The sequence below is a fragment of the Alligator mississippiensis genome, chromosome 9 (assembly GCF_030867095.1).
Source record: "Alligator mississippiensis isolate rAllMis1 chromosome 9, rAllMis1, whole genome shotgun sequence".
NCBI lineage: Eukaryota > Metazoa > Chordata > Crocodylia > Alligatoridae > Alligator > Alligator mississippiensis.
Genome location: NC_081832.1, coordinates 40,960,211 through 40,981,793, shown reverse-complemented (window position 1 = coordinate 40,981,793; position 21,583 = coordinate 40,960,211). Strand labels below are relative to the sequence as shown.

The following is a 21,583-nucleotide window of genomic DNA, read 5'->3' as shown; positions in this document are numbered from 1 at the left end:
CTGCCCCTTGTTGCGTCTTTTGGTTTATGAAAGGAAAACTAAAGGAGGCAAAAGTATTAGTATCAAAGCTTCTGGTAGTTGTGATCTCTGGGTAATCATCTTAAAGAGATGCTGTTCTAGACTGAAGCCCTTACTGATGAGTCATTAGCTCCTCTCAACATCTCACTTGGCCCCATGCCTCTGACCTTCCAAAAATGGCAGTGACCCTCCTTTATGAATAATGAGTAGTATGACAGCCGTGTGGCTAAACGCTTATGTATTACGCAAGAGCTACTGAGTGAGAAACTTCACCTTCTACCTATACATCATCATCTACACACTGATGAAATTGATATATCATGAACAGGTAATAACTTAAAAACCTTTGGGTATATCAGCGTGAAAGGCTGAAGAGAACTAAATTTTATTTATTAGTGGAAAGTCTTGAAGGATTAGTGAGAAATCTCATGAGAGGGCTGTCCAATTGGCAGCCTGCAAGTGGTTAACATGCAGCTCCTGGGCTCTCACCTAGTTCCTTCATTTCTTCTGCTGTTGTGGCAACCAGGGTCTCTGGGGCAGGGCAGCATGGCAGGAGGGAGCCTGGTGAGTCTGATGCCTGCCCACATGGAGGGACTCATGCTGTCTGCATGGAAGTGGCAGGTGTGTGTGTTTGGGGGGTGGGGGTCATACTTCCGACACGGTAGAGGGGCTTCACTGGCCATGCAGCCCATGAGCCCCCAGCCACTCAGAAATTGGACAGTCCTGTCAGATGCCTGAGCTATCATTTACAGCTATGTGAACAGTTATGCAGACATACATTTAACAAGTTAAATATTATTTCAGGTTTGTCCATTCATTCTTTCCTTCTTTTGAACCTTATACAGTATTCCTTGCAAAGTGAAGGAAGCTCAAGTCCTACAACAGTCCTACAACGACCCGCACATTACGACGAGGGACATGCTCAGCTGGGATGGGCTTCACCTGTCCCCCAAAGGTAAGTGTGCGTTTTCTTCTAGGTTGGCAGATCTCCTCCGGCAGGCTTTAAACTAGGCTCATCGGGGGGAGGGGAAGATGAGGGCGGGGGAAGCTGTGGACCACCAAACCATGTGGCACCCACAAGGACAGCCCAGCCTGAAGAAAGAGAGCATTGGGAACCTGAAAGCCATGGGGAGGCCAGCATTACAGCACAAGTAAGAAACGAGAAGGTAAGAAACAATGGGCCCCTTGGGACTCGGAGCGGGGGGGCAGCAAAGGCACCAGTCACAGGGCTCAAGTGCCTATATACTAATGCTAGGAGCATGGGAAACAAGCAGGGTGAACTAGCGCTCCTGCTTGCACTAAACACCTATGACTTAGTAGTGCTAACAGAAACCTGGTGGGATTCATCCCACGACTGGGCAGTACATATTGAGGGCTATAGATTGTACAGAAAGGACAGGGTGGGGAAGAAAGGGGGAGGGGTTGCGCTCTATGTCAGTGAGCAATATACATCAACCCTCATCAAGACAGAATCCAAGGATGAGGAAGTAGAAGGATTGTGGGTTAGGCTACACGGGGGGCAAGGAGAAAGGGATTTGGTGGTAGGGGTCTGCTACAGACCCCCACATCAAGGGGAAGAAAGAGATTCGGGGCTCCTGAGGCAACTCTCGGAGACCATAAAAGCTAAAGAGGCGGTAGTCATGGGGGACCTAAACTACCCGGACATCTGCTGGGAGTCACAGTCAGCAAAGTCCCACCGCTCAAGAAGGTTTCTAACCTGTGTACAGGACCTCCACCTGACACAGAAGGTACACGGTCCCACTAGGGGGAATGCCATACTGGATCTGGTATTGGCAACGGGGGACGACATGGTAGCGGACCTCCAGATCGGTAGCCATCTGGGGGACAGTGATCACCTAATAATAGAATTCACCATAAGACGTCGAGTGGGTAAGGTAACTAGTAGGGTGAAAGTGCTAGACTTTAGGAAAGCTGATCTCAATGCACTCAGGCGATTAGTCAAGGACGCACTGCAGAGTAGGAGTTTTGAAGGGATGGGAGCCCAAGAAGGGTGGCTGTGCCTTAAGGAAACGATCCTTCGGGCACAAAGCAAGACAATCCCCGAGCGAGGCAAAAGAGGGAAAGGGGCCAGGAGGCTTCCCTGGCTGACCACAGAAATCCAGGGCAGCCTAAGGGACAAAAGGGGAGCACATAAAAAGTGGAAACAGGGAGAGATCACCAAAGATGAATATACCTCCTCTGCTCGTGCTTGTAGGGAGGCAGTTAGACGGGCCAAAGCTACCATGGAGCTGAGGATGGCAACCCAAGTAAAAGACAACAAGAAATTGTTTTTTAGATATATAGGGAGTAAAAGGAAGACACAGGGAGGAATAAGGCCCTGCTAAATGGGCAGAAACAATTGGTGACGGAGAGGGGGGACAAGGCTGAACTCCTCAACGAGTTCTTTGCCTCAGTGTTCCTAAGCGAGGGACATGACAAGTCTCTCACTGGGGTTGTAGAGGGGCAGCAGCAAGGCGCCAGACTTCCACGCGTAGACCCTGAGATGGTGCAGAGTCACTTGGAAGAACTGGATGCCTTTACGTCGGCAGGCCCGGATGAGCTCCATCTGAGGGTGCTGAAGGCACTGGCCGACATCATTGCAGAGCCACTGGCGGGAATATTTGAACGCTCGTGGCGCACGGGCCAAGTCCTGGAGGACTGGAAAAGGGCCAACGTGGTCCCCATTTTCAAAAAGGGGAGGAAGGAGGACCCGGGCAACTATAGGCCAGTCAGTCTCACCTCCATCCTTGGCAAAGTCTTTGAAAAAATTATCAAGGCTCACGTTTGTGAGAGCCCGGCAGGACAAATTATGCTGAGGGGAAATCAGCACGGGTTCGTGGCAGGCAGATCATGCCTGACCAATCTAGTCTCTTTTTATGACCAGGTTACAAAACGCCTGGACACAGGAGGAGGGGTGGATGTCATATACTTAGACTTCAGGAAGGCCTTCGATATGGTATCCCACCCCATACTGGTGAACAAGTTAAGAGGCTGTGACTTGGATGACTACACAGTCCGGTGGGTGGCGAATTGGCTGGAGGGTCGCACCCAGAGAGTCGTGGTAGATGGGTCGGTTTTGACCTGGAAGGGTGTGGGCAGTGGGGTCCCGCAGGGCTCAGTCCTAGGACCGATACTCTTTAATGTATTCATCAGTGACTTGGACGAGGGACTGAAGTGTACTCTGTCCAAGTTTGCAGATGACAAAGCTATGGGGAGATGTGGACACGCCGGAGGGCAGGGAACAGCTGCAGGCAGACCTGGACAGGTTGGACAAGTGGGCAGAAAACAACAGAATGCAGTTCAACAAGGAGAAATGCAAAGTGCTGCACCTAGGGAGGAAAAATGTCCAGCACACCTACAGCCTAGGAAATGACCTGCTGGGTGGCACAGAGGTGGAAAGGGATCTTGGAGTCCTAGTGGACTCCAAGATGAACATGAGTCGGCAGTGTGACGAAGCCATCAAAAAAGCCAATGGCACTTTGTCGTGCATTAGCAGATGCATGACGAATAGGTCCAAGGAGGTGATACTTCCCCTCTATCGGGCGCTGGTCAGACCGCAGTTGGAGTACTGCGTGCAATTCTGGGCACCACACTTCAAGAGGGATGCGGATAACCTGGAGAGGGTCCAGAGAAGGGCCACTAGCATGGTTAAGGGCCTGCAGACCAAGCCCTACGAGGAGAGACTAGAGAAACTGGACCTTTTCAGCCTCCGCAAGAGACGGTTGAGAGGCAACCTTGTGGCTGCCTATAAGTTCATCACGGGGGCACAGAAGGGAATTGGTGAGGTTTTATTCACCAAGGCGCCCCCAGGGGTTACAAGAAACAATGGCCACAAGCTAGCAGAGAGCAGATTTAGATTGGACATTAGGAAGAACTTCTTCACGGTTAGAGTGGCCAAGGTCTGGAACAGGCTCCCAAGGGAGGTGGTGCTCTCCCCTACCCTGGGGGTCTTCAAGAGGAGATTAGATGAGTATCTAGCTGGGGTCATCTAGACCCAGCACTCTTTCCTGCTTATGCAGGGGATCGGACTCGATGATCTATTGAGGTCCCTTCCGACCCTAACATCCATGAATCTATGAACAGTCTTCACTGCTGACCTAGTGTAATATACAGCACTTCATACAAAATGGATCTTGTATGGTATGTAGTAAAAAGACTTTGCCAAATCCTTGGCCTTATTTTACAAATTGAAATATGAACAACTCACTCATGACCTACCAGGCACACACACAACAGGAAACCACAGTATAAGCTGTTTTATCCTGACAGAATCATAGAAAATTAGGAATGCAAGGGACCTCAGGAGGACATCTAGGCCAAACCCTTGCTCAAAGCAGGACCATCGCCAAGTACATCATCCCAGCCCAGGCTTCATTTAGCCAGGTCTTAAAAAACCTCCAAGGATGGAGATTCTACCGCCATTCTGGGTAACCTGTTCCAGTGTTTTACTACCCTCCTAGTAAGAAAGTCTGTCCTACTATCTAACTTAACCTTGCCTTGGTCAATAAAAAAAACCCTGTACTGTTCTCAAGTATAGGGGACCAGTAACATACCATGGGTGACACTGCCTTTGGCATCTCTCAGTGTCTAAGTGCTTAATAATGCAATTCCCATATTTTTGGGATGTCCATACATGTTTGTTGAGAGCTGATAGCAGGCTCAGTGCTGTCCACACAAAGTCCCTGCATCAACTAATGTCCAGCCTAATAGTTTGGCTCCTTCATTTTACAGTTCATTTCAGCAGAATTTGTTTTTAAGAACAGTTGTAGGGAAGTAACATTTTCCAGTAGGAAATAAAGTGCCTGGAATAAGAGAATGTTAGATAACAAGAGACAAATCCCTTTCTCTTCTAGTCTTTACTGACTAAATAGGAAAGGTACTTTTCTATTTCTAAAGATTTCCTAAGTGCACCTTCTCCTCATCATCTACATGGGATGCAGTGGCTCTTTCAAAGCAGCAATTTGTGTTGTTTTTCAGGTACTTTGCTAGAAAAAAAGAGGACCTGTGAAAAACTGAGAAAAAGAGTTATGCTAAAAAGATCTGTGCCTCTTATGCACCGGCTGGGGTCAAACCACCATTTTCCTCCCTGGTGTCTTTGGGTTCTCCACCCCTAAAATAAAGAGAGGTTTGTGAGGTTGGGGATGGGAGAGTTCCTGAATGACTGACTCCCTCCTGGAAGAAGGGATAGGACGTGTGTGTGCAGTAGGGAGGGGAGAAAATATCCATTTTTCCCCTGAGGCAGGGAGTGGGTGAGGGGACTTAACTGGGTTAAAAACACACCTTTCCCCACACAATGCCCTGCCAAGATGGTCATTCAGTACTGATTTGGGTAGCAGTCCCTCTTTTAGAGAAACAGTGATTTATAAGGAAAAATCAGCACAATCAAGGAAAAACAAAAAAAACAAAAAACACATCAGTAAATAGCTTCAGCAACCACTTCTCATTTGTTTGAAGAATCCTCACTGTGAATTCCTCAGGTGAAGATGGCTTTCTGGAAGCTCTAAAGAGATGCAGAATCAAAATGAAGCTCTTCAGGGTGGAATTAAAGCAGGAAATGATAGAAGGATAGATCTCCTGTCCCATGACCTTTGTGGAAGCAAAACCTTCTCAGGTAATACAAACTAGAGCTGTTTAAGGACATGGGAATGTAATGGCAAGTGTGTTGTATGGCTGGGGGGAGTGGGGGAGGGCAGAGGATGTCTTTGACAACAGCAAAATAAATAAAGAAGCTGAGGAAACCCTGCTGTCCAGACAACACACAGAGACAGTGCTGACAGTGTTTATGCACATTCAAGCTGTGTGAAACAAACGCACTTCCCCCACAAAACTCTGCAGTGCTTCACAGGCATGTGCTCCAACTCGCAGCAACCAACATGATCCTAATGGGACTCACAGAATTCTCCCTCCCCAATCCCAGCAGGGCCCAGAAGAGAGAGAGAACAAGCAAAGAAGAAAGATCACACTGAGAAGGGACAAGAGACCTTATCAGCAGAGACAGCAGAGACCTTATCAAAGAATGTAAAATCCAGAAAATTAAAGATAGGCATTTTCTAAAAGGAGGAAAGATTGGGAAAGGAGTGAGAAGAAAAGGGGAACTAAGGAAAATACCTGAGTCACAAAGCAAGGGCCTGCAGAGTAGAAGAGGCAAAACCAAAGGAGCTACTTCACACAAAGTTTGTTTTATATAAGCCACATGTTGGTTATAAAGCTACCAACAATATTGTCCAAAATGGTCCCGGTTTTGGAAAGAGACGGCAATTTATATTCTGCTGTAAAATACTCCTGGCTTCACTTTCAAAAATGAAATAGGAATGAAACGGATAATGGAATGTCCTCCAGCACTATCAACAGAGCAGTAGAGTGTAATTTACATTCAACTCAGAAGGGATCAAAAAAGATCCCTTCAAAATACACTTAAGAGATGTGATCTGCGTCACAGGTGTCCAATCCAACCTAAGACCTCTGCTAATGGAAATAGCAGATTAATTCTCTGCCAGAGGGATTACAATCCTTCCCTTTGAGGTTGTGGCCAGGACATGACACTTGATCAGGTAAAGAATGAGATCCAACACGAGGACCAAAAGCTCTCTCTCTGCCCTAACCTACTGTGAAGGAACTTAGCTACACAGTTGGCACTGAAACATGAGTCCACAGTTCCTGTGTTCCGAAAAAGCTGGAACCAGCATTCCCCAAACAACCTGCCAAAAAAACTGACATTTCACAAAGATGGATTGTGCTTACATATGTTTTCAATTACCAACCTTGTCAGTAGGACTGACGGGGCTTTTACTACAGCAGTACAGGCAGCACCTCATTTTGGGAATCCCAGTCCTCTGCTGGGTGGAGAGGGTGAGAGTGGGAAATACCTTACATTAGGAGGGGAAAGCATACAGTACATAAATACCTAAAATCCAAAGGTTCCCTTCCTATTCCTCTGGAGTTCCATTGGTTTATAATAGCGCATAGCACCAGAATAACTAGGGCCAGGAATCAAACACAGACCACTGCTAAGAAGAAAAAAAAAAGTCCCACCTGAAAGGGCTTGTGAGCAGCAGAGCTCTGACACATGAGTACCACACTCAAGAACTGCTGTTTAGGAATTGGAATTGCTGCTGCTCATAAAGAATTTTGGAAAAACAGGGGACTTCAGATGCGCATTTAGTGCCCCCCTCCCCCCGTAGGATCATCCATGTCTAAACCATTCCAAACAAATGTTTTGTCTAACTTGCACTTAAAAAAACCCAAACTTCCAGTGATAGATTCCACAACTTTTCTTTGAGAATATGTTCCAGTGCTTCACCACCTTCATAGCTATATAATTCTTCATAATATCTTAGGCTGCTTCTTGTCCAGCTAGTAGTCTTTAAACAAAATCTTCTCTTCTCCAAACTAAATAATCCTACTTCTTCCAACCTTTTTTTGTATATCATACTTTCTAAATCTCTAGTAATTTTGCTTTTTTCTGGATTCTATTCAATTTTTCCATTTCATTTTTAAGGTTAGTGCTTCAAAACTGGAGCCAGTACTCCAGGTGAGGCTTCACACCAGTGCTGGCTAGAATGAAAAAAAAAAAACACACTTCCTGTGACTGACATACAGCACTCCTATTATTACATCCCAGTATGGTTAGCCCCTTGATTACTGTGCCATGTTGAGAGAGAATTCCTCAATGCCAGGTTCCTGTTCAACACAAACTATGCCTAGAGTTGGATACAGAAGCAGCAGCTTTGGAGAAGCAAAACAACTTGTACCACACAGAGACTCTGATCTGGGAGGAAATGGACTTCCAGGATACTTTATTCTGTACTTACCTGCAGAAAAACAAGGTTCTTCAGCAGGCAGTAGGACAAGGAAATATAGGCAGGACTCTGAGAAATAGTCTTAACATAAGCTGCTTGGACAACTCCTGGCACCACTGATCCCAACACAGTCAGCATAAAATTAAGCTCCTCCTCTTCAAAATTTCTCACTGAGTTTTACATCACATTTATACACAAAGGAAAAAAAGGCCATTAGCTGTTATGTCTTCTCATGACTTCTTTAAGGATTATTGTAAATCTATTATTTGCACTGTTTTAAAGAAATAAAAAAGTAACATTTTACACAGGACTCAGCATTAAGTTCCCCATTAAGTCCTGGGGAGTCTCCTAGATGGATATTAATCCTCTTGCTAAGGTAAGCCAGTTGCATCCTATTTGTGTAATCACCTGGATCTGAATGTTGCAGCAATTGCTATTAGGTAGGAATGCGTGTGCAAACCCTCTCTACAGAACACAGACAAATCCTGTGCATTACAAAGGAAGTGGAGCTCCTGGACAAGTAAGGGACACAGAAAAACAATCTCTGCAACACTATTGCTACCTGGATCTAAACCACTTCTTTTGTTAAAGCACACAACCCCTAAAAAGCTGAGCGTGCAAAGGGACGTGTGAAACATACTCTAGAGTCTATATTGCTGTACGCGACATCCAGTTGGGTTTCAATTAATTTTGGAATCAGCTCAGCGAGCAACTGATCTTTTGTGACTAAGCTCATATTTCAAGTTCATTACATTTTCACAGGCTGGGAATCCCCAATAAGTTGAACTTGCTTTTGTATGGGCACAGAATCCCTTCCTTGCCTTCTATTTGCTTTTAGCTCCATAAATATTACATAGTAATCAGACAGACACTTTGCATAGTACACTCAGCAAGATTGAGAAGACAGTACCAACAATGGCCTGCTATAGTACAAAAAAAGATGAGGGGAGATGCAGCTCACAGGCAATTAATAGTATGAGCAGACATACTATATACCATGCTAACTTCTCAGCAAACTTCTCTGATCTTAGGTGTACCAAGCACAAGTGCAACACGTTCTGCCAAACAAAACAGGGAAATTGCAGAAATAAAGAATGGATTTAGTAAGTGGATCGGGAAGTTCACAGCCCAAGTACTTAGATGGCAGCCCATGGATACTCAAAATATAATCACTTTGATGACCATGAAAGGTTGGCTGGGCCTACACATGAAATTTAAATGACCAAATTAAAATAACAGTGCAAGATCATGACTGGGACCCTTGCGAAATGAAGCAATCCCAATTGATTTAATCTCCTGTGCTGGCTGCAAATGTAGCTAATGTCTTATTATGCTAAACCAGTAATAAATAACTGCATATCCCTAGGTGACTATCCTCCTTGTTGACACATCCTCCCTTGCTTGAGTCATATTTCTTGGAACAGGCATTCAAATCAAGAGTCATCCCATTTGATTGAAGTATAAGCTCTGGACTGATCTAAAGCTTGCAAAAACAAGTTTCACAACTGGAAAACCGAAAACAGGATCCAAACAGTTAGCTATTATAAGATGATGGTCCCTCCCTACTTGCTTTGTTCAGACTTTAAACTGACCAACTATGAAGGAGGAATGCTTTGTAGCTATACAGCTGAAGAGTATAAGAATGAAATAGAGTTGCTGGCAAGATGCACTCCAGGAGAGCAAGAAATCACTGCAACATTGTAACCTGAGTCCAGCTGATCACTCTCCAGGAAGGATCCATGCCAGAGAAGGCAGCAAAGACAGAAACTGCTTTCTTCCTGCTCTGGTGAGCGACACTATTGCAGCTAACATATACTAGGACTTTTGTGATAGCTCATTTACTGAATATTGGGAAGGAGTCTTTCTGTCATTTAGTTTTCTAGCTTGTTTGTGGCATAATTATTAAAGCCTTTCTGTCATTAATCAAACAAGGTGTTGTGTCAATCCTTAACTGCACTAGGTTCAAATCCTGCTTTTGACTGCAATACACTTCTTTTTTATTAATAGTATGTTGATATTCCAACAGAGACTCTGGAAAAGGAGGGCAAGTGTAAATAGGTACAAGTGCTTTGGTTGCTTCTCTCAGACATTGCTCTTACTACTAAGCCACTCACTTTTCAGAGAGGCATAAAACCAGACCCTCAACATATAAATAACTGAACTGTCATTGGCTACTTGACTAGTTGAAAGAAAAATCATCATTGAAGCATGAAAAAAAGTGAACAAAGGGGAAAGAACGGCAGAGCCACTCTGCTGACATCGCATTCCAAGTCTCATTTCTCAGACAGAGAAGGGATTCTTCTTTACCCTTGGGATAAAAATGATTAAGCTTTGAAAGAAAAGAGCAGCAACTAAAAAGGTGTGAATTTAAATATTTCACAGACAAGAGTGTGGTGAGGGCAGGAGATGGCCAAGTGCAGCTTGCATCTTTCTGAAAGCAGGGCTCAACGCACAGCCAAATCCATTAAACACACCTAAGTACAGCTGTGTAATTTTAATTGAAAGCCAGTTAAAAATTAAAGGCTGCCCTAGTTATACCAAGTTGGAACTGAGCATTTGAGGTATTTCTTCAGGAAGTTTTAACGCTCAAGAGAGATACTACAGAATTGATTCGCTTCAACAAGAACAATGGAAAGTAATAACTTCTCCATGTATAGTTTACTAAAAATATCAACCTCAGCCAGCTTGTTTCCCAATCCCCAGAGAACAAGCTCCCCAACTTTACAAGCAGCAAAGGATATCACATAGACCTGTGGTTTCCCAGGAACTTTTGTACCAATGGATCACTGTTAACCCTCAGCATTTCTTATAGACCTACATGGATCAAACTTCTAATTGTAAAGACCATAGATCTGTGCATAGCCCAGAGTGATACAAGGACCACCACCAACATTGGAAACAACCAACTTAGAGAGCTATTTATCTAGTTCCCTACCCTTCCAAAAGACAGGAGAAATCCTCGAGTGCTAAATGCCTTGGACAGGGAATCCAAGCCTTCAAACCTCTTTTCACCACTTTAAACCATTGCTAAGTAGCATGCATTTGAGCCTGAATCATTTTCAACCCCTGTCATATTAATGAAAGGCAGCTCGGCCCTACTCAGGCTTTCCATTATTACTATACAGCCTGCCCTTTCTGTAACCACTGCACATACAACACTGTCCAAGTTCAAGAGTTTAAACTAGCAACAGAAATCAAGGACAATAAGAAGTCCTTCTTTAGGCATATAGGGAACAGAAGGTAAACAAATGGAAGCATGGGGACACTGCTTAACTCAGGACAGCTTGTTACTGACAGTCAGGAGAAAACTGAACTCCTGAATGACTACTCTGATTTGGTATTTCACCAGACTAAGGGGAAAATCATACTAGAAAAGGTTCAAAATGGGCATGGTGGGAATGACCGCCTTCCTACTGTTGATATTGAGCTGGTATATGATCAATTAGAAAAGTTAGACATTTATAAGTCAGCAGGACTGGATGAACTTCATCTGAGAGTGCTGAAGGAGCTGGCCAAAGTCATCGTGGGACCTCTGGCGAAACCCTTTCAAAGCTCATGGAGCTCGAGGGAGGTTCCTGAAGACTGGAAGAGGGCCAGTGTTGTGCCCAACTTCAAGAAAGGGAGAAGAGAGGACCTGGGCAACTATAGGCTAATTAGTCTAACATATCCCAGGGAAAATCCTGACTGGCCATCGGTGTTTGCAAATGGGTCATGGTACAAAAAAGGTTGAGAACCACTGCTCTATACAACCCCCTGCTATTATCCCCACATAGTGGTAACACCCCTTCCTCTGACAATCATAGAAAGTTAGGATTGGAAAGGACCTCAGGAAATCATCTAGTCCAACCCCCTGCTCTGAGCAGGACCAGCCCCAAATAGATCATCCCAGGCAAAGCTTTGTCTAGCCGCGTTCTGAAAACTCCCAAGGATGCAGTTTCCACCACCTCTCCGGGTAACCTGTTCCAGTGTTTTACTACCCTCCTAGTGAGACAATTCTTCCTAATATCTAACCTAAACTCCCCTTGCTGCAACTTGAGACTGTTGCTCCTTGTTCTGGTATCTGCCACTACTAAGAATAGCCTAGCTCCATCCTCTTTCAAACCCCGCGTCAGGTAGTTGAAGACCGCTATTAAGTCTCCTCTTCTCTAGACTAAATAAGCCCAGCTCCTGCAATCTTTCCTCGTAAGTCATGTCCCCCAGCCTCCTCACCATTTTTGTCACCCTCTGCTTGACTCTCTCCAATTTGTCCACATCCTTTTTGTAGTGGGGGCCCCAAACTGAACACAGTACTCCAGAAGTGGCCTTACCACAGTGCTGAATAGAGGGGAAAAATCACTTCCATTGACCTACTGGCAACACACCTACCAATGCAGCCCAGTATATCATTAGTCTTCTTGGCAACTAGGGCACACTGCTGACTCATATCCAGCATATTGTCCACTGTAACCCTCCAGGTCCTTTTCTGCAGCTAGTCAGCCCCCAGCCCGTACTGGTGCATGAGATTGTTCCGTCCTAAGTGCAGGACTTTACACTTGTCCTTGCTGAGCCTCATGAGGTGCCTTTTGGCCCAATACTCCAATTTGTCTAAGTCACTCTGAATCCTAGCCCTACCTTCCAGTGTATCTACTAATCCCCTGTTTGGTGTCATCTGCAAAGTTGCTGAGGGTGCACTCTATGCCATCTTCCAGGTCACTGATGAAGACACTGAACAAAACCAGCCCCACAACTGATCTCTGGGGCACTCCACTTGATACTGGCTGCCAACTAGACATCGAGCCTTTGATTACTACTCACTGAACCCAATGCTCCAGCCAGTTTTCTATCCACTGTACAGTCCATTCATCCAGCCCATACTTCCTTAATCCAGCCCATACTTCCTTAAAATTATGATGAAATGATATCCAAAAGGATTGGAAGGTTTATACATTATCTAACTAGGTGAGCCATATCCTGCCCAAGGGCATTGGAAATGCTTAAGTGATAGAAAAGATAATTCCTTTATCTATGCCATCAATCTGACCAGGACACCTAATAGAACTCTTATTTTTTCTTAGTAGGTATTTACTCCAAATCAGTGCAATGTCACCCATCAGCAAACATGGTTACCTAGCTGCCCTCCCAAGAGCAGCTGTGAAAGCTGTTGAGGCACCACTGGGTTTGGGGACCAACAGTGGTATCTCAGCAGTAAATAGAGTTCTAAACCTGGCCAGATCATCTGCAAACAGTGAGGGAGGTTGGAGAGGGCTTCACTGCAGCACTGTAAGAACATTCCTGTTATGCTAATGTGCGAGTCACTTCCAGAAAGATGCCAGAGGCACCTGGCAGCCTGTCAAGCTTCTTACTGAAACAAATTAAAGTGCAGCTCAAGAGAAAACGATCAACTAAAGAGGAAAAATTATACTATCTATAAATATGCTAATTCTGGTGTAGACAAGAAGGATGAGGGGTTTGAATCTGAACTGTAACTAGTTTCACTTATAAGGGGTTGAGATGAACACCTAAATAAAACAAAGCTGAGGAGACAGATTACAAATCACAGTCTGCAATGTGATGAGCACTTCCAATCCACCATGTCAGATTACAAGCAGGGGCCTTCATCTACTAGGACACAGCTAGATACCCCTATCTTCATCTCACAATTTTATTGTAAAATTGACATGCCAGCCAAGACAGAAGGCCCAAAATAGGAAGAAGAATGGTAAGGTTTCCCTGACAGAGAAGGAACCTTTGTACCTGTATGCATTTGGGAGTACAAATTGTACCCCCCTAAGACAAAGTGTTACCTGGGGAAGTATAAAAGGAAGTAAAGATTCAGAACAGACCAAGAGCTGGAGCTGAGGGAACAATAACTCAGTACAGAAAGGGAAAACCTGGGCAGAGATAAACACAACATCTAAAAGAGAAATAAAATAATGCTGTAGGAACTGCTGCACCCATATAATATGATGGGGTAAGTGCTACAACACTTTAGAGAATCACCTATGAACAGTGATGAGCAAAATTTGCATATCCTATTCTCAACTGCTCTAAAACAAAGGAACACAAAGGAAAGAAGCTTGGGGCTCATGGAAGGGCCTAACATATTTAAGTAGGTGAATTCAGCTGCATTCAACCGGTAAATCAAACACTCATGAAACAGCAACAGGAAACAGGCTTATTAATGAGACTTAACCACCTCTAGGATACTCCCCAGAGATCCCCTTCTCTAAACCTAGTCATGCTTGCCTGAAATTCCTTTTTTATAGAATAGCAATTACTTTCACTCCTCAGAAAAAATGCTTTTCAAATGCTAGAAGCTGCCTTGAGCAGTCTCAGAAAGACTGATGCTACTCACCCTTCGAGGCTGCAGGTAGTGGTCAGAGAAATCCACAGAAGAGAAAGCAGGAATGAGGTCAGGATGCAAAAGGGAAAGGAAATTCAAAATGAACAAACAATATTGTAACATTAAATGACCAAATCTTGCCCCCACTATCCCCACAGTCTCAGGCCCAGCACAATGCTTAGGATCCATAGGAAAAGAGCTCAATGTCACCATGAAGAAGCAGATCTATGAAAGTGCAGAATCCGCTGTATATTACATACCCTCGCCCTTCTGCGCCCACCTTACTTACCACTACAAGGTAAATAGCTTCCCGGTAACTAGCACCAATAGCACCCCTTCTAAAGGCAGTTTGGTATCCTCCCAAAGTATTCCCACTTCCTTCTTACTCATCTGAATTGGCTAAGGAAACAGGGGGAGAGGGGCACTGAGTATAGCACTCACGCTTAGTTTGAGCAGAAAACATCACTGTCAGCCTAGCAAAGAGGTTTTCATTCTCAAATCGCTCTTCCTTGGCTTTGGTCCAGAAACAGTCCTGGGAGAGGTCTTCAACTATAATCTGTAGTGGAGGCAAGGCAACAATATATGGTCAGAAGCAGAATAAGACCCCACTCTATGCATCCAACATCATACACAATCTCACAACTCCCTGGTTTTTCAGTACCTTTCAGTGGACTCTTGCCCTAGCCCTTTGTCATAGCCCTTCAGCAGGGATAGACATAAGGAAAAGGGTGTTTTTTGTTTTGAACTGAACGTTATCCCCTTCCCTCAGGGGTTTTGGAGACAGGCAATCTCCCTTTGAGAGGAGGAGTATGACCTGCAATGGACAGCGAGGGGGTGCGGGGATACCCCTGCACATGAGGCAGGAGAACAGAAATGGGTAGGGATAGGAAGGAATATGGGCAGGGGAGAAGGAATTGTTGCTTTCTTTTATGGAGACACTGAATGTTGGTTGAAAAGCAAGGTTGGCTTCGGCAGGTGAGAGGGGATGCTCTTGTCAGGGCAGCAGGAGTGGTTGGGATGAACTGCTTTTGAATGTCAGGGTTTGGGGCGGGGGGTGTTTGGTTGTATTTCCTCATTTGAACTGGTTTCTATTTTTTATCTTTATTGTAAGTTGCCCTGAGCCTTTTCTGGGAAGGAGGACATATACTGTATTTGCTTGAATACAAGTTTCACCCCCCACATTTACCCGGGGGGGGGGGGGAGGGGGGAGAGGGGGCGGCAGGGGGAAGCCTTTCATCTTATATTTTGGGGGGGGGCGGATTCTGAAATTCCAACTCTGGCTTTGGATCAGGGTCAGAGACTCAACTTCTGCCCACCCTCCACCAACCCACCACTGCTTACCCTCTGGCTCTGGCAGGGTTGTCCCTGCTCCATCCTGGGGCAGGGAGCATGTAACTGTTCTTACCCCAGCCCAACTTATTAACAGTGGCAGCAGCAGGTCTGGCCTGGGCTCCAGATCTGGGGTGTCACTGGAGCTGCTGCTGTAACCAGACTGGGACTGGAGCAGGGATGGAGCACTACTGGAGCCAGAAGGTAAGCAGAAGAAAGAGGGGGCAGAGGCAATGAGGATAGGTGGGAGGAGACAGGTAGGGGGTAGATGTTGGGGTGTGCAAGCAGCAGGGGGTTACTGCCTGTTCCCCCATTGCCTTCCCCTGCTGCAGCAGTGGGGGGGATAAATTTAAGACAACTCACCAATAATTCAGATACTAGACATGGGAAATTATAATAAATGTATAAATTTCCCATGTATACAACCTAATTATTGGGGGGTCACCTTAAATTCAGAGTCGTTTTTGGTTTAAGTAAATACAGTAAATTTAATAAATAAAAAATAGCCTTATACCTCTTGTAGGCGTCATTGGAGTATTGATTAATATAAGCAATGATTGATGCATATACAATTCATATAAAGGCTTTGCTAAAGTATAGACCAAAGTAGGCTTCACCAAAGGCTGACCTCACACTGCCTTGTGAGAGTAGGTTCAACAGACAACAATGTTAAAATTAATTTTTAAAGTTGATTGATAAATGTGGTGCCATAGTCTAGAACACACCTGATAATGACAGCAGGTCTGAGGATTAGGATAATTTGGTGAAGAAATTGATGTTTCCATATGCTATGTAAATGAGTGATGTAAACAGAACTGTTTGGCTTGGTGCATAAGAGAAGTACTGGAAGTCTTTGGAATGAGTATTAGGCCTAGGGGATCCTATTTGTGAGTTGTCCTGGTGTCTAACCAACAGCATCAAGGGTTTACATCTTGCAACCCTCTGGACAGGTGTGTGAGTGAGTAGGTGCTGTGTAGATAATAAATCTTGTTGAGCCTTTGCCACCAGACCAAGCAGTGGTCTGTCTTTGTATAACACTAAGGTCCCCAAGAGAACACACTGGCTGTGGCAGCACAGAGAAGACCCGGAGTGCTCATACAGAGAGAACTACACTGACCAAGAGAGAACAAGGAGGAGCAAGTATCCCACCGGATTATCTTTTTGACCCCTCCTGTTCTCCTTTTACAGTCTCTCAGAGACTTTGTCTACTTACACAGCTCCAACAAGTACCTTTAAACCAGTGACTCAAAAACAAATCTGTCCATCCCACCTTTTCTAACCAACCTCTTCTCCCACCTCAAGCTGCACCAAACTGAAAACAATCATAGCTAAATCTCAACTCCTTGCTTTTCCTCCAAAGCCCTCACTAGTCCTGCTCTTACTGCCACCACACTCCTGTCACTGAGAACCATAATTTTGGGATCATCTTTCATTCCTCTCCCACTCAAACTGCACTGTCCATTTTTTGCCCTGTACTTCTCCATAAGCTTTGAAGATCCAAAAGTTCTTTTCTGATAATGCAGCTAATAACTTATCTCCCAAACACCATCATCTCCCGTCTTGGTGACTGAAATTTCCTTTTCTTTGGCTCCTATACTACACCTCTCCAACCTGTACAAAATGTAACTGAAGAGACTGTTTCACTTCTAGTCTTTTTACATGAAGTTAAATATTGTTATGCCAAGAGGCACGTAGAGATAGTATACAGGACATACTAATGTAATATGTTAGCCACTTTCCCCTGCTCATTTTAGGTTGCTTGGTTTCTTGTACTGTAAGCCCTTATGGTCAGACTGTCACCTTATGTGGGACAGCACCTGGAACCATGTGAGCACCCTGAAAACACAAGCAGTTCTTATGACAATTACACCCAACACCCACCACTGTCAGAAAACCTGTTTCTACCAGTACCTCTGACTGTTCTTTTAAGCCTAGTACTGCAGAGTATAAAGCTGAAAAAGACCCCAACATTTCTGCATTGTGAATAAGGAACACAGGTTCCACATTTGATTGACTTTATTGTTAATCAGACTGATGCAAAAATTCTCCACCTAGTTTGCTGTCCCCTCCCCTCAGGACATTCCCATCCAAAAACAGTTCTGTCAATTCACCTGTTAGAATATATTATGCCTGTACTATGGTATACTTATGCTAAGCTGCTATTTTAAAATGTACTTCCATTTTGTAAAAAAAGAAGCAATAAGGAAATGTGTGTGTTTTGGGTGTGTGATTGATAGCTGGATAATTGCAGCAGGTATTAGACAGACTGATACGATATTTGGAGTAAACAGAGATAACAGTCAGGATGAAGTGCAGGTGGCAGTCCAGGAATGTGGAGATGATAATTAATAAAAACTGAAAAACAGACAAGGCCAACTCTCCTGAACTATGATGTAGAGATCTGTGATGTGATGTAGAGATAAGGTTCTGTGATGTAGAGATAACTGATACTGTCAAACTCAACTAAAGTTTGGATGGAGGAGAATCTGAACCTGCCCAAAGGGAGGTAATCCCAACAAGGATCAAAGGGGGCAAGAGGGCGCAAAAGCCCCCATGGCTCACCAAAAGCATCTGGGAACGTCTCCTAGCTAAAAGGGAGGCGTACACCCAATGGAAGGGAGGGGCTATCACCAGGGAGGACTATACCTCAGTTGCTCGGGGCTGCAGGGGGGCGGGCAGGAAGGCCAAGGTGGAGATAGAACTGGGACCAGCTACCTGGATCAAGGACAAGAAGTCCTTTTTTAAATACACAGGGGGCAAAAAGAAGGTACCGGGTAACGTGGGGCCTCTGCAAGACACGCTAGGAAATCTGGTTGTCGACAAGGCTAACCTATTTAAACGACTTCTTTGCCTCCATTTTCCTGAGCAGGGACCAGATCAGCCCTTCTGCCGGGACCCCCTCAGGACCCGGGGGAGGCGCACCCAGGCCTAAGGTCAGTGAGGATCTAGTCAGAGAACTTCTGGAGGAACTGGATGTATTTAAATTAGCTGGTCCTAATGAGCTCCACCCAAGAGTGCTGAGGGAATTAGCAGAGGTCATTGCAGGATCCCTGGCACAGCTTTACGAGCACTCGTGGAGCTCTGGTGTGGCGCCAAATGACTGGAAAAGGGCCAATGTGGTTCCCATTTTCAGAAATGGGAGGAAGGAGGACCCAGGGAACTATAGGCCAGTTAGTCTTACCTTGATCCTGGATAAGCTTTTTGAGAGAATTATCCTGGTGCATGTCCGCGAGGGGTCAGCAGGGGAGATTATGCTTAGGGGCAACGAACCCGGGTTCATTAGAGGCAGGTCCTGTCAGACCAACCTGGTGGCTTTCTATGACAAGGTCACAAAATCCTTAGACGCAGGGGTAGCAGTGGACATAGTATTTCTGGACTTTAGGAAGGCCTTCGACACTGTCGCTCACCCCATTCTCATTAAAAAACTAGGGGACTGTGGCATCGACACCTACACAGTCAATTGGGTCACTAACTGGCTGGAGGGCTGCACCCAGAGAGTGGTGGTGGATGGGTCTTATTTGACCTGGAGGGATGTGGGCAGTGGGGTTCCTCAGGCCTCGGTCCTGCACTGTTCAACATCTTCATCAGCGACTTGGACGAGGGGGTAAAAAGCACCCTGTTCAAATTTGCAGACAACACTAAGATGTGGGGGGAAGCGGGCACGCTAGAAGGGAGGAATAGGCTGCAATCGGACTTAGGTTACAGGGGTGGGCGGATGAGAACATGATGGGTTTCAACACTGAAAAGTGCAAGGTACTGCACCTGGGGAGGAAGAACCAGCAGCATACCTACAGGCTGGGGAACTCCCTTCTTGTCAGTGCAGAGGCAGAAAAGGATCTTGGAGTCATTATTGATGCCAAAATGAACATAGGCAACAGCGTGGGGACGCGGTCAGGAAGGCCAACCATACTTTGTCATGCATCCACAGATGCGTCTCAAGCAGGTCCAAGGAGGTGATTCTCCCCCTCTACACGACACTGGTCAGGCCATAGCTGAAGTACTGCGTCCAGTTCTGGGCGCCGCACTTCAGGAGGGATGTGGACAGCATTGAGAGGGTCCAGAGGAGGGCCACTCGCATGATTGGAGGCAGCAAAGCAGGCCCTATGAGGAGAAGCTAAGGGACCTGAACCTGTTTAGCCTCCACAAGAGAAGGCTGAGGAGGGATCTAGTGGCCTGTTACAAACTAGTCAGAGGGGACCAGCAGGCATTGGGGGAGTCCCTGTTCCCCCGAGCACTACCAGGAGTGACTAGAATAACAGTCACAAGCTGACAGAAGGTAGATTTAAACTAGACATCAGAAGTCGCTACTTCACAGTCAGGGTGGCTAGCATCTGGAACCACCTTCCAAGCAAAGTGGTGCTGGCTCCTACCCTGGGGGTCTTTAAGAGAAGGTTAGACAAACACCTTGCCAGGGTCGTTTGACCCCAGCATTCTTTCCTGCCATGGCAGGGGGTCGGACTTGATGATCTGCTCAGGTCCCTTCCAACCCTACCAACTATGAAACTATAAAACTATAATTCAGGACAGTTGGCCTTGTCTGTTCAGAAGAGGTCCACAGCTGGGGCTCCACACTTTCAAAGGTGGAGGGCCAGAACATTAACCCATTAAATGCAACATCTCTGTGCTACTAAACCAAGGAAGCATGCACAAGAAAATGATGCCCGCCTCTGAATTTACTAAAAGCTCTCTTGTTCCAGCATGACCATGCTAAGCCCATTGCTGGCTGATTGTCACACAGTTTTAGGGCAGCTATTCTGTTCACATACACACTTGTTAGCAATGTCCTAGTTTAAAAAAAGAGCAGGGGGGAAATGAAATGTGAATGGTAAAACAGCCTATGCTTTCTAGAGCAGCATAATTATCTGCTACTTGTGTATTTCAGAAAGGTTGCGATTATTAAATTGGTATCCCCACAATGCTGCCTTCAAAATGCTTCCTACAAGGTAGAGGGCATAAAAATATTAAATAAATAATACCAGTGAAATTAAACACAAAACACTCCAATAACCAATGGTTACAGGCCAACTAGGAAAGAGTTTGCTTCTCTGTATCTCCACAACTGTGTGGGGACAGCAACACGCTACAGGGGAAGCCTGAGCTACTGAGAGGTTCTTGTGACCCTCAGGCACTGGACACTTCAGTTCCAAAGGTGTTTCACTCTCCACACCCTGCAGAAGAAGGGCAGTGAAACTAGACCCTTCAAAAGACTGGGGGAAAATGGAAGGAGAGATAAGGCAATTGAAGTTGGAAGTTGAGATGGGATGCCTTGGAAAAGAATACAATGGGCAGCAGGCTCTGGATGAGAGAAAGGTCTTACCTTGGACCAGTTAGGTCTTCGCAGCTGTACCTCTGGTTTATAAGCCTTTTTAGGAGTCATTCCATATGGAAGAATTGGAACTCCAGGGGCTCCCCATCCCCCAAGCCCAGGAGGTGGAGGAGGGACACCCATCCCTGGTGGAGGTGGTGGAATACCAGGAGCACCAGGGAGTGGAGGGGGAGGCGGGAGGCCAGGAGCGCCAGGGAGCGGAGGGGGAGGTGGGGCGCCAGGGAGCGGGGGGGGAGGCGGGACGCCAGGAGCGCCAGGGAGCGGGGGGGGAGGCGGGACGCCAGGAGCGCCAGGGAGCGGGGGGGGAGGCGGGACGCCAGGGAGCGGGGGGGGAGGCGGGACGCCAGGAGCGCCAGGGAGCGGGGGGGGAGGCGGGACGCCAGGAGCGCCAGGGAGCGGGGGGGGAGGCGGGACGCCAGGGAGTGGAGGGGGAGGCGGGACGCCAGGGAGTGGAGGGGGAGGCGGGATGCCAAGAGCACCAGGGAGTGGAGGGGGAGGTGGGATCCCACTTGCACTAGGAAGAAGTGGGGAAGGGGGTACAGCAGCTGAACCAGGGAGTAGAGGAGCAGGTAAAGCAGATATAGAAGAGAGGGAAGCCATTTCCTTCTTAGTATCCTCAAGCTCCTTTGACAACTTAGACATCTGTAGAAGACAAGCAAAAAACACAAACATTACTCAGCATTACACTGGAGTATCCATTTCACTCCCAGTCCAGGAGGGCAGAAAGGATACTGGTCTCAAACCAACTGGTCTCAAAAGTATCAATTTGTGGAAATAGTAATTTCTTGC

The 21,583-nt window shown here is 46.0% G+C and overlaps 1 protein-coding gene and 1 long non-coding RNA gene across 3 annotated transcripts in view; one reads left to right on the top strand and one right to left on the bottom strand.

Moving 5' to 3' along the window:
• Window positions 1-567: 567 nt before the first annotated feature.
• On the top strand, window positions 568-9,748 carry LOC109283053 (uncharacterized). The gene is made up of 4 exons (XR_009464378.1): window positions 568-639; window positions 864-973; window positions 5,473-5,629; window positions 9,184-9,748. It is a non-coding gene; the product is annotated as an uncharacterized LOC109283053 (long non-coding RNA).
• A 4,758-nt stretch (window positions 9,749-14,506) lies between these two features.
• The window catches only part of DIAPH1 (diaphanous related formin 1), a 68,500-nt gene continuing 61,423 nt past the window's right edge, over window positions 14,507-21,583 (bottom strand). For both annotated transcript variants that reach the window (XM_059733339.1, XM_059733340.1), the window contains 2 exons: window positions 20,786-21,436; window positions 14,507-14,695 (listed from right to left, as the gene is read on the bottom strand). In XM_059733339.1, coding sequence (XP_059589322.1) covers window positions 14,522-14,695; window positions 20,786-21,436 — 825 coding nt within the window. In that variant the 3' untranslated portion in view covers window positions 14,507-14,521. The remainder of the gene's footprint in view (window positions 14,696-20,785; window positions 21,437-21,583) is intronic.